Source organism: Sinocyclocheilus anshuiensis, unplaced genomic scaffold (genome assembly GCF_001515605.1).
Source record: "Sinocyclocheilus anshuiensis isolate Anshui unplaced genomic scaffold, SAMN03320099.WGS_v1.1 scaffold1185, whole genome shotgun sequence".
Classification (NCBI taxonomy): domain Eukaryota; kingdom Metazoa; phylum Chordata; class Actinopteri; order Cypriniformes; family Cyprinidae; genus Sinocyclocheilus; species Sinocyclocheilus anshuiensis.
Window position 1 is genome coordinate 81,519 of NW_015548278.1, and position 13,255 is coordinate 94,773.

Genomic DNA, 13,255 nt, shown 5'->3' on the forward strand with positions numbered 1-13,255 from the left:
ATCATACATATACAGTATATACAGAATAAAGCTGTATATATATATATATATATATATATATATATTAGAATTTAATATAACTGCTGATGTTTTTTAATAATTGTTTTTTTTTTTTTACACAGCAAGCAATTTTGCACAACTCTGCTTAGGGACATTTTGCTCTGTTTTGGTTGGATTTAGGAAATGGAATAAAATTAATTTAATTGCCTATCCTCTCAGGATAACTGGAATTAGTGTTACAGGCACCCTAGCCTAGGTACATTGTTTTTCCATTTTTGTAGCATAAACACCATCAAAAAGATGCGAGCTTCGGATCTTCCAATATGGCGCTGAAACCTACAGATGTCCGAGTTCCACTCCCCGTGCAACTTATACTCAACTGCCATTGGCTCATCTGCGTTCGAGGGGAGGGGCTTACCGATAGGTCAATTAGACCACTATTGAACGACTACATATATAGACATCTAATAGACAACAAAATAATGGCTTAAGGATTCTTTCTACTCAAATATAACAGGCTCTCATAAATGGTAATCCATCCAAACAAATTAAATATAAAGCTTTTATTTAGAAAAAGAATGTTTTTAACTACTTAATATAATAATAATAAATGACAAAAAACAACTTAAGATAATAAAAATATAAAGAATGACAGAATAAAATGTTTTAAATAACTTAAGACATTTCAAAATAATAAATCTAAAGGTTGATTTATACTTCTGCATCGGACCTACGCCGTAGGCTATGCGTCAGTTTTCATTTATACTTCTGCGTCATTGTCCGCGTCGACGTGCAGTACACATGCAAACCGCTAGTCTGCAGTGTCCACGGGCATGTTGCTGGTGTAACCCACAGTACCACGGCAAAAGCCGAAGAAGAAGCGACCCGTTGGAGAAGCATTATAGCCGTGACGGTGCAAATAAATATCAAATCATTAAATCATTATTTAAAACTACAAAAAGGAGACAACAACGGAACAGGAGAAGATGTTTGTCGCGGACAACTACTGATGTACAATGCTATGTAGTATAATAAATGATAAGACAGTTGTTCTTTGCTTTGTTTTATTGTATATAGGAAGGTGTAACGTTAAAATATATTAAAGTGCACATAAACAAACACAAAACTCAAGTACATACAGAGGGAGAGGTTCTAGCAGACCAATCACAGCGCTTGTGGTCCACGTAGAATTTACGCGCTTTTAGATTTTTGGAGAGGTGCACGTCAGGCTACGGCGTAGGGTGTGCATCTAGCCTACGGCGTAGGTTCGACGCAGAAGTATAAATTGGGCTTAATACAAATCAAGAGCGTGTTATCACACTTAACATTAAAACATTTTGGATAAATGACAAAGAAGAATACAAAAAAGGTTAACCCTTATTTCAACAAACAAACTACCAACAATGAAATTGAAGGAAATGATTAATTGTTGGTTTTATTTCTTGTTTAAAATGCTCCCCAACTGCATTCCTTATAATATAGAGTTTCTAAGATATGTCAGTATAAAGCAATACAGATTGAGACTATATCAATTAAATCAATATAGCCTGATGCCACATTAAAAGAAATTATTCAACCAGTTACTAAAAAAGAGAGATATTTTGTATCACCATTCAGCCTAAAAACAGAGACAAGCTCTGGTCAATGTTTGCTTGGGCGCCCACACACACATTCACACACACACATGCATACTTGTAATAACCAAGAACAGTGCAGTCTTTTCAAATGCCTCCTTCTGCAGAGGACCAACCCCTATGAATTTTGACATGAGGGAATTTTTTAAAGATTACCTCATGTCTCATTCACTGGTGAGAAAACATCACAGTATAAATCACATAATATTACAATAAGCATGTCTGTGCGAACAGGATGCACATGGGTATGCAATACATTGACAGGCAGGTAGGACAACCTATTGTAGCTCTCGGACCGAGGAATATGATTGGATGAACATTTTATGGTCCTACGCTATCCACAGACGATATAAATACATAGGCCTATAAATTAATTTAGACAATTTAACAGCATTCAATAGTGAATGTTGTCGGGATGTGAAGAGACTTTCAACCAGCATAACAAAAAATGTTTTTGAACCAAATCACCTACCCTGCCTTTAAGCTAACCACAACATGGCCACTGTTACCGCTAAAATGTCACGGTTCCAACACATGATAACAAATAATGTAGATAAATAATGAACACGTCAAAATGAATACAGATACTTACAGGACCAAAGTAGGAATGTCCTTTAATGTTTGCTGTTTGCCCGTTGCTCTCCGACAGGTCTTTGGTAAACATATTGATAGGTTACTTGCATAACCCCAGTTCTCTGATAGCATTAAGTGAGGTGTCTCACTATGGGATACAATAGTGTTGGGCGATATGCTCAATTTTCATATCGTCCTATCATCAGCCTGTGAGATCGCCGATACACGATATTATCGTGTTAATTTATGTAATTATTTACTTAGTTTCATTGCGAGAAAGTGAACCAACTCCAGCGTAAGGCTAAAAGCAGACTAATGTTTTTAATATGACTGAATTTGTATTTAACATGATAACAAATTAATAGAAACATCGTAAGCTACTAATTATAATGCTTACCTTTCCTCAGTTATTCAAAAAGCAGCTACAGAAACGAGCAAAGAACATTACCAAAGAACATCATCACAAGCTCAGTCTAGCGCGGGTTTATGCACTTTAAAAACACTCCCGTTAAACTCAGTGAATCTAAACTATATGATGAATAAATCTCTTATACTTACATCGCACGTACATCTGCACTTTGTTGTTTATAATGAGAGAATTCGCGAGTCAGAATTCAGTCAGCGCGCGCTGAACAACACAACTCTGCTGTTTCAGTGATGACTCATCTGAACGCCTCTGATTGGACATTGCTTTCATAAGCTCAGCATAATCGTGATTGGTTAGAATGCGCAATACTGTAAAAACGCGGAAAAAGAAATATAATGCAACAAATAAGCCCTAATATTAATTAGATAGTATTACCAGCCTGATAATAAGAATAATAATAATAATCGTCTTGCTATCGTCAAAGGCATCAGCCACAGGCGATATTGCTGTCTTATCGTCGATACACGATACTATCGTCTATCGGCACAACCCTAGGATACAACCTTTCCGCTTATTCCTCAGAAGCCCAGTTACACTATCCCAGCCCCAATTGGCTGGCAGACATGACGTTGTGTCTGGGAGTGGCTCCCTCCTCTTGATATAAAAGGAGCGACGCAACGTCATTACGACATTCAAAACAGGCACAACTCTTCCTCGCTTTGCACAGCAAGGAGGGTGTTCTGGTGAGACACCTCACTTAATGCTATCAGAGAACCAGGGTTACACAAGTAACCTATCGTTCTGTTTCAAGCATACGTTTCGGTGTCTCACTATGGGATATCCTAACTCACATATTGCCAGACAGACTGTTTCGAAGTCTCCTGCCAACCAAAGATAACTATAAAAGGGCTGGCACGTACGTGTAAGCACGCCCTGGGCATAGCGCATTCAAACTTTGCTGTTCTGCTGAAGTAAAGGGTGGTGAATACAATGCTCTTAACTCAAGAGGAATAATAGAATTAACCACTTTAGACATAAATGCAGGGTTAGGTTTCAAAAGTACCCCTGCATCCCCTGACATGAACTGCATACACGCTGAGTGCACCGAAAGTGTAGCATTGTCCATTCTCACAAGAACATGATGCCCTTTCAGAAAAGAAAGAATTCAAAATGAACCACTGGAACCTGGATGAGGGTGAAAAATGCATGTGACAGCAGATCTCTGCGCAATGGCATGGACCATGGCTCTGAGTATAGCATATGAAGTCCGATTGTCCCTCTTCCTCAAAATCGAGTTCATCCTCCTCGTCCGTGCTGAGCACGCTGGGCAGAGGGGTGTAGGCATCCGGCTGATCACCCCACAATAGAGTTTGCCATGGTGGGCAGCTCTACAGGAATGGATACATGTGGAGTGACAGCAGGAGCGGGGCTAGCAGACATGAGGTGATCCTGGGCCGAAAGGTTAGCTTGGTGTGCTAGCCTCTTCATTGTGAAACGCATGCAGTGCTCACAGGTGCCGGAACTTTCAGTCGCCAGTTGGGCATGTTTCAGCCCAATACATGCAGAGCAGACCTGGTGTGTGTCTTTACATAAAATCTTATTCACTCACGATAACCCTTGCAAGGAGTCTCCCTCACTAGCTGAGATAGGCTGCATTGCTGCGGCCATTCTGAGTAATCCTACAATAAGCTGGAGTGCTGATTGAAGGAGTCAGGCGAAAGCGGCGTGGTGGCCATCGATTCATCAAACAGGCTTCTCGTCAAACGAGAAGAGGTTTTTGAATGTCGTAATGACGTTGCGTCGCTCCTTTTATACCAAGAGTAGGGAGCTACTCCCAGACACAATGGGCCCTATCAAACACCCGGTGCGATGCGGCGCCAGGTGCGACGCAAGTGTTTTTTGCTAGTTTCAGCTCAACGAAGTTATCATTTTCACGTCCCGTGCCACGTTGTTTAAATAGCAAATGCATTTGCGCCCATTTGTGCGCCCATGGGCGTGCTGGTCTGAAAACGAGGTGTGTTCAGGCACATTGCTGGCACGTTGCTATTTTGAGGGAACTGAAATAGACTGCGCCATTGACCATCAAAAACCTGGTCTAAAGTCTGGCGCAATATATATATATATATATATATATTGTATTTTTTTTGTTATTTAAAGAGCGCGTTAGTAACATGCGAATGTTACAACGCGCGTACACTTTGCTTATTACACACACAGGGATGTGCAGCAGCACACAAACATTTTTAAAAATGAAAAATTAAAGGATTGAAAGGTAAAAGATTATTATTGTGTTCATAAATATAAAAATGCCTACATGTCATAATGGATAGTCTTTGCATGTATTAGATTTACGTGCACGAGCAGATCCGTTCCCTCACTAGAGAAGCGTTCGTTTTTTCCGCTTGCAAATTCCGCCGTGTAAATAGCAAATCTGCCATGGCATGAGCGCAGCTGGCTTTTAAAGGGAATGGGAGATGAGACTCTGATTGGTTTATGGCACGTTACGCCCAAAACACACCCATTACTCATTAAGAGAATAGGGACAACCCTTTTAGACCATGCGCCGGGCGCGCTGACTATTTTTCCCGTCCTTAAACTAGCAAAAGTGGATTCGGACACGCCCTAAGCGCAATTGCGCCGTATGCTTTAGACCATGTGCTTAGATCATTAAAACAGGGCCCATTGTCTTGTCTGCCAGCCAACTGGGGCTGGCGTAGTGTAATTGGGCTTCTGAGGAATACGTGGAAGGGGCATATCCCATAGTGAGACACCAAAACGTATGCTTGAAAGAGAACATCTTCATCACATGTACTTTTACATTACATGTGCCTTATTTTGCCAAATAACTGGACAATATTATGTCTAAAATGCAAGTTGCTTCATATTAATTTTTTCAGGGTTTTTTTATAAAAGCAACATCATAGTCTCAGTCTATGTGCTGTTGGTCTAAATATCAATACTCTTGGTTGTATGATTTTGCTTAATTAAAAAGCTTCTAAACTAGACAAAGCATTGTATCGCATTGCATGCTTCAGTAGCAATACTGTATCTGTTTATATTATGAGAATAATGAGCGGTGCAAAAATGCATAATTATTAACATATGGATTCTGCATACTTGTGAATAGTCACAATAACATGTCACGATAACAACTTTTTGTTGTGCGATATATTGCCCCAGAAATAATTGCTATAAGAGATACCCTGCATGGGTTTAAGCTGTTTTATTGAACCATAGTGTCACAGGATTCATACTGGAGCATTTTACCTAACAAGTGCAGTGCCAAATTAGTTTTTTTTATATCACTGTCTTCATCCATTAGGCCACATTTAGCATTTTCTACATAATGGTTTTCTGTGGGGGAGAAAACACTTAACATGCAGTTCAGCACGTTGCGTTCATATTCTGGGCTCATCTGCTTCTCTTTTGCACAGTATATATTTTTCATAATTTGTATATCAGTTTTGGTCTTTATATCATTGTCTTCGTCCATTAAGCCTTGTTAAGCATTTTCTTCATAACAGTTTTCTATGGGAGGAAAACACTTAACATGCAATTTAGTGCATATCGTTCATATTCTGGGCTCATCTGCTTTAATAAACTGTATAACGAATTTGGCATTTTTTATATCACTGTCTTAGTCCATTAAGTTAGGAGTTTTCTTTATAACGGTTTTCTATGGGGGAGAAAACACTTAACATGCAATTTAGCGTATCGCGTTTATATTCTGGGTTATTCTGCTTGTCTGTAAATAGTAAGCTTTATTAGTAAGGTGTGTACTGAATTTGCTATTTAGTTATTGCTATTTTGCTAATTTACTTTAGTACATTAATAAGCCACAAGCATTTTTCACATTCAGGGCCCTATCATACACCTATCATACAATGCGTCGCAAGTGTTTTTGCTAGTTTCAGCCCGACGCAGTTCTCATTTTCCCGTCTTGCGCCGTGTTGTTTAAATAGCAAATGCATTTGCGCCCATTTGTGCACCCATGGGCATGCTGGTCTAAAAAAGGGGTGTGTTCAGGCACATTGTTGGCGCGCTGCTATTTTGAGGAACTGAAAATAGACTGCGCCATTGACCAACAAAAACCTGGTCTAAAGTGTAGCGCAATGTTTTTTCTTTGTTATTTAAAGAGCGCGTTAGTAATATGCACCTAAAGGCGGGTGCACAACACGCGTACACTTTGCTTATTACACACACGGGGATGTGCAGCAGCACACAAACATTTTTAAAAATGAAAAATTAAAGGATTGAAAGGTAAAAGATTATTATTGTGTTCATAAATATAAAAATGCCTACATGTCATAATGGATAGTCTTTGCATGTATTAGATTTACGTGCACGAGCAGATCCGTTCCCTCACTAGAGAAGCGTTCGGTTTTTCCGCTTGCAAATTCCGCCGTGTAAATAGCAAATCTGCCATGGCATGAGCGCAGCTGGCTTTTAAAGGGAATGGGAGATGAGACTCTGATTGGTTTATGGCACGTTACGCCCAAAACACACCCATTACTCATTGAGAGAATAGGGACAACCCTTTTAGACCATGTGCCGGGCGCGCCGACCATTTTTCCCATTGTTAAACTAGCAAAAGGGGATTCTGACACGCCCTAAGCGCTTAACTAGCAAAAGTGGATTCGGACACGCCCTAAGCGCAATTGCGCCGTATGCTTTAGACCATGTGCTTAGATCATTAAAACAGGGCCCATTGTCTTGTCTGCCAGCCAACTGGGGCTGGCGTAGTGTAATTGGGCTTCTGAGGAATACGTGGAAGGGGCATATCCTATAGTGAGACACTGAAATGTAGGCCTATGCTTGAAAGAGAACTCTCTCGTGTAAAAAATGTAAAAGTGGCAGAAATGTTTATCGTGAGATCTGGATCTGATCTCTACTAACTTTTAAGTCTTGCGTTGCCAGTAGTCATGTCTCAGTAGGGCTACAGTTGCCATCTAGCAGTTGAGAACAGTTAACTTAAAATGAAAGACAGTCAGATAAAATCGTAGAATGTGTATTAATGTTGTGAGACAGCAAAAAAGAAAAAAAAAAAGTTAATTCAAATGTTTCCTTGCCAAGTTTACTTGCATTTGATGATATGCTGTCATGCATCCCACAAGCTGTGTGGGCGAAAATTACATGTAAACAATTTTAAGACTATTTTGGCTATACTTATTGCTTGTCTGATGTAGGGCTATAGCCAAGCCAAGCCGCGTCGATTTCACGGGGTGGGCTAAAAGCAGATTACACATAGTCCGTCCAATTCAGAGCTAAATCTTGGCTACAGATAGACCATGTCCTGAAATGACACTTACATCTCGTAGATATTATTGACATTGTGAACATGATGGGATATCAACCATCTCATACACTGCCTGGCCAAAAACTACAATGAATCAGTTTTGACTATAAGTGGACTAGAAATAGTCAGTCTGACTATGAGCTAAATCGTGGCTAAGCATAAAACATCACAGAAATGAAACCAAACACTTTGTAATCACTGTTGACTTTGCTTACATGATGAAATATCATACATATTGCAATTTATTTTGGCAAAAATGACATGTAACCAAATTCAAAGTTATTTTGGCTAGAAGTGGGTTACTCATAGCCGGACTATATCAGGTCTATAGTTAACCGAGACGGTGAAATATTGGCTATTGCTTGCTGGGTAGTAATGTCTGTCTATCTGTTGCACAGACTGACTTGTAGCATCCAGTGGGACTGATTTCTGAGCCAAGGGTGAGTTCCTGTGGCACTGCAGCATTATGGGGGAGTTGTTCCGCAGTGAGGAGATGACTCTGGCCCAGCTCTTTCTTCAGTCTGAAGCGGCCTACTGTTGTGTCAGTGAACTGGGAGAGCTGGGAATGGTCCAGTTCAGAGATGTAAGTAAATAGAGCTTGTTTTCTCTCTCTTCCTGCTATGCTCTATTATATGCTGATAATGAATTCAAACCTTTTTCTTTTAGCTCAACCCTGATGTAAACGTGTTTCAGAGGAAGTTTGTGAATGAAGTGAGACGTTGTGAGGAGATGGACAGGAAGCTCAGTTAGTGGATCAACACATGCACAAACACATACACCAAGACCAGTGACAGTCCTGACTCCTCAGAATGACTGACACCTGCAGCTAGTTCTCTGACTGGCTAAAAATGATGGACAAAATCATGTGAAATCTTGAAAGCTAGAAAGTCATGTGAAAGCTAGAAATAACACATATTATTACTACATTAATTTGCGCTGCTTTTGGTAGATTGCATTGGTCATATTTACTAAACAGATAATTTGCTGTTTAGTAAATATGACCCTACATATGAGATCAACTTAACCCAGAATGAGCTTTTGTTCCATCTAGTGAATTAGAGGTAAATAAAATAAAATGCACCATTTACCCCAATGCATTTTTTGCCCTGGTGTACCGTTTTTTAAATTTATAATTTTTGTGGTGGTGAAAGGGTTCTCTATAGACCAATTTGATGTTTGCAAACATTGATGACGTTTTTTTGTGGGTGGAGCCTCTCTGGTGATAGAATATGACAGTTTTAAAGTAGCAGTCTACAGAAGCCATGGAATAAAAGAATAAAAAAGGTAACTTTTTTCTCGCAATTCCGAGATTATATCTCACAATTCTGATATCAGCTCGTCATTCTCTCCGATCCCCTCGGCTCAGAATCATGAGTTTATAATCCCACACATCTGGCTTTTTTTTCACCTCAGAATAGACAAACTTGCAATTGTTAAGTTAAATTGAATTATAAAGTCCAAACTAGGAGATTTAAACTTGCATGTGAGAAAAAAAGTCTGAATTGTGATATAAAATAGATAAATGTTTAAATAGTTGGCTATTTCATGCTGTAACTGCAGGGCTAATACAATATGTCCCCTATGAACTGTATATGTGAATATTATGTAGACCTATTGTTTAAATCAAATTTATGCTTTAAAATAGGGTAATCATAGCAGGTTTCATCCATAGTCTGTCCGTTTAAACGTCTGAGTTTAGCTTCAATTGGTGTCTTTGACGACAGTATTCTATAAAAATTATTTGCATTCCGATTCTGACATCCAAAGGCACAAGACTACATTTTTTCTCTTATTCCATGGATTTTACCCGTTTCCCTCCACTTGTTCCCAGTGTTTTTCTGCCACCACAATGCATGCGCAGCTGCATGTGATGTAACTGTGATGTCTACTCCAAATTGATCTATAAAACGGTGGACAACTGCCCATATCGCTTAGGCCAGAATCTGCCACTGAATAAGGCACAAAAACTCACCCTTCTCTGTGAGAAATAATCAAATAGAACATTATTAAATATCATTAGTAAACTGGTGCTGATGTCATGTTCTGCAGGGTTTGTAGAGAAGGAAATAAAGAAAGCCAACATTCCAACAATAGACACTGGTGAGAATCCTGAAGTCCCATTCCCACGAGACATGATTGACCTTGAGGTAATTTTACTCTCTCATGCTGCTTTAATCAGATATGAGCTTAATGGAATAATTCTGTCAAAATAAAAATGCTGACATTTGCTTACCCTCATGTTCTTCCAAACCCCCATGCTGTTATTTTTTTGGAAGGCAAAAGGTGACATTTTTAAAGAATCTTCATGACCTACGAGCCGCCACTGCTGTCAAGTTCCAAAACAGTGTCCAAAACAGTGGTCTGTTTCCATTCAGACTTTTCAGCAATATTTAAACAATTAAACATAAAAGCACCTTTTATGCTCTTTTAAACTTTTCTTCCATTTAATATCTTCACTCATTGGCAAGGTGTCAATTTTCTTGCCATTTTCTAAACCTTTGGGTATAATTTGATATCAGTGTTTTTATCTCTTTATATCTTTAATTTGTATTTACATCCCTGATCACCAGGCAACCTTTGAGAAGCTGGAGAATGAGCTCAAAGAGATCAACACTAATCAAGAGGCCCTGAAGAAGAACTTTCTAGAGCTGACAGAACTCAAGCATATCCTCAGACGTACTCAGCAGTTCTTTGATGAGGTCTGGCTGTCCTCTCACAATATGATCACAAACTTAAGAGTAAAAAATAAATTAATTAATTAAAACAAGCAAAAACCACCAAGACATTCAGGTGTTAATTAACCCTTTGATGTATGATGTCCGCTACAGTGGGAAAATCTTTCAAAGACACTTTTATCCATTAACAATGTTATCTTACATGCAAACTACCTTTGACCCTTACCCATAATTTGGACTCTCTTTAGATGGAGGATCCAAACCTTTTGGAAGAATCATCATCTCTGCTGGACCCCAGTGAGGCTGGGCGAGGTGCCCCACTGCGACTAGGGTGAGTTCTAAGTAGCTGATATGTAATTATTCTTGTAAACAGTCAGTAATAAAATAAAGATCAAAGAAACAAATTGCACAAGTAATGTAAAATATAACTAAAATATCAAATACATAAATTAATTGATTTAATTGCTTTTCCTGGAGATTATTGTAATTTTCATAATAGGTGCACTGAAATACTGAATTTGATACTTCCAGTTCTCTAGAAAGACTGAAACTTTTATTTTAGTACTGATTAATAATATTTAGTGTGTTACTATTTATTTTAGCATTAATGGATTTCGAGAGTTTTTGAGGGAGAGATTTGTTCCCTTTCAGTTGGTCACTCTCGACGTCACGTCGGATGACCGACGAATTGGGATCTCGCTTAGAGAGACCAATCCACTTCGAGTGTAAACTAAACGAGCCAATGCACATTGGCATGTTATTATTGCATCCAGCTGTCGCTGATCACAGCATGAGTATAAGTAGGCAGCTGGTGCAGCGCATATTCAGCATTTCGCTTCGGAGCTGAGCGGTCTCATCGTTCTGCTCCTGATCTTCTGCTTCAGTGAAACTACAAGTTCGAGTACAAGCACGCTCTTAGGAAGCTCTTGTTTTTTTTAAAGACGCGTCTTTTTAAAGATGCCCTTCCATCCGTGTGTTTCTGGATGCGGTCGTTACCTGGCGCTGGGTTATGGTCACGATCGCTGCCTCACGTGCCTGGGCATGTAGCACGCTGAGGTGGCGTTTGGGGTGCCTGTGCCGCTGCCCAGATCTAGGGTTCCCCATGGCGGCAGCCGGGGGGGCGCTACCTCTGGCAGCGTCCGGACTGGTTTTACGGTGACGGTGAGGAATTCCCCTTCGAGGAACCAAGCTTCGAGGTCTCCTCCTTCTGCCGGCACTTTGCAGCCAGTGGAGCCGCCGAGAGAACAGGCTGGACCCTCCCGGGGTGTACCACTTGTATCTTTCGGTGCTCCCCCCGACGATCAGATGTCGATTGCTGCATTGGAGGGTGAGCCAGACTTTTCTGGAGAGGATGATCAGGCGGCGCTGCTGGATTCGGATCCGGAAATGATGGCTATGCTTTCCCGGGCCGCCGAGAGCGTCGGGCTCGAGTGGAAACCTCCACCACGTCCCGAACCCTCGAGGCTGGACGATTGGTTTCTCGCAGTGGCTCACGCTGGTTCTCAGGGCCCCACTCTGGTGCCTTTCTTCCCGGAGGTGCATGATGAGCTCACTAGGTCGTGGACGGCAACTTTCATTGCCAGAAACCACCCCAGTGGTTCATCCTCCCTCACCACCCTTGATGGCGGGGCAGCGCGGGGGTATACGGAAGTGGAGCGGTCGGTTGCGATGCAATTGTGTCCAAACACCGCTGCCACCTGGCGGGACAAGCCGTTGCTCCCCTCCCGGGCCTGTAGGCACTGAAGGACCTGCACGAGGGTGGTCATGACCCAGAAGTTCTCAAAGAACTCTGTACCGCTACTGACCTCGCGCTACGAGCGACGAAGGTCACTGCGCGGTCTCTGGGCCGTGCGATGTCCACTATGGTAGTCCAGGAGCGCCATCTCTGGCTGTGTCTGGTCGACATGCGCGACACGAACAAGACACGATTCTTGAACGCCCCCGTGTCCCAGACCGGCCTGTTTGGCGACGCAGTGGAGAACTTCGCCCAGCAGTTCTCCGGCTGCCCAGGAGCAGACTGAGGCCATCAGGCACATCCTGCCTGATCCAGCGTGCAGTTGCTGCCTCCACCCGGTCGTCAGCGGCAGTGCCTCAGGGCGAGGGCGGCCCCCGCTCCGGCGCAGCATACGCAGCAGCCTCCAGCAAAGCAGCGCCGTGGAGGTGGTTGCAGGGCAGCCGCCCCACCCGTCCAGGCCCCCGCCAAACCTGGCGGCAAGTGCAAGAGCAAGAGGCCCTGAGACGGGCGACCCAGAGATGGAGGGACCTGCTCTTCGGGAGATGGTGAACGCACCACTCCCTCCCCCGGAAACGTACTACTCACGCACCCTCTGCCCGAACGCAGGTGAGTGTTGCACACACGCTGACCTCGCGACCGGCAACGAGACGCCCGGGCCGGGTCCCTGCGTTCCCCCTCGCTGTCCCACTGCGGGTACGTCGGTGCCACTTGTATGGTTTTTGAGAGCCTGGCTAGCGCTTCCCAGCCCGTTTTGTTGGCTCCGTCAGACCATCAGACTCGGCTATGCGATTCAGGTCGCCCGGCGCCCTCCCAAGTTCAGGGGCGTCCACTTTACTTCGGTCTTGAACCAAGCTCTTCACAAGCTCCCGTTTGAGATGCTCACGCAGAAGCGCATCTTCAGGTGCATCCGTCCCCAAGATTGGTTTGCAGTGATCGACCTGAAGGACACGTACTTCCATGTGTCGATCCTTCGAC

General features: G+C 42.2%; 1 protein-coding gene across 2 annotated transcripts in view; it reads left to right on the plus strand.

Moving 5' to 3' along the window:
- LOC107655803 (V-type proton ATPase 116 kDa subunit a-like) overlaps window positions 1-13,255 on the plus strand; it is a 41,052-nt gene that overhangs the window by 3,300 nt on the left and 24,497 nt on the right. For both annotated transcript variants that reach the window (XM_016443379.1, XM_016443380.1), the window contains exons 2-6: window positions 8,269-8,453; window positions 8,537-8,615; window positions 9,920-10,017; window positions 10,441-10,569; window positions 10,794-10,876. In XM_016443379.1, coding sequence (XP_016298865.1) covers window positions 8,337-8,453; window positions 8,537-8,615; window positions 9,920-10,017; window positions 10,441-10,569; window positions 10,794-10,876 — 506 coding nt within the window. In that variant the 5' untranslated portion in view covers window positions 8,269-8,336. The remainder of the gene's footprint in view (window positions 1-8,268; window positions 8,454-8,536; window positions 8,616-9,919; window positions 10,018-10,440; window positions 10,570-10,793; window positions 10,877-13,255) is intronic.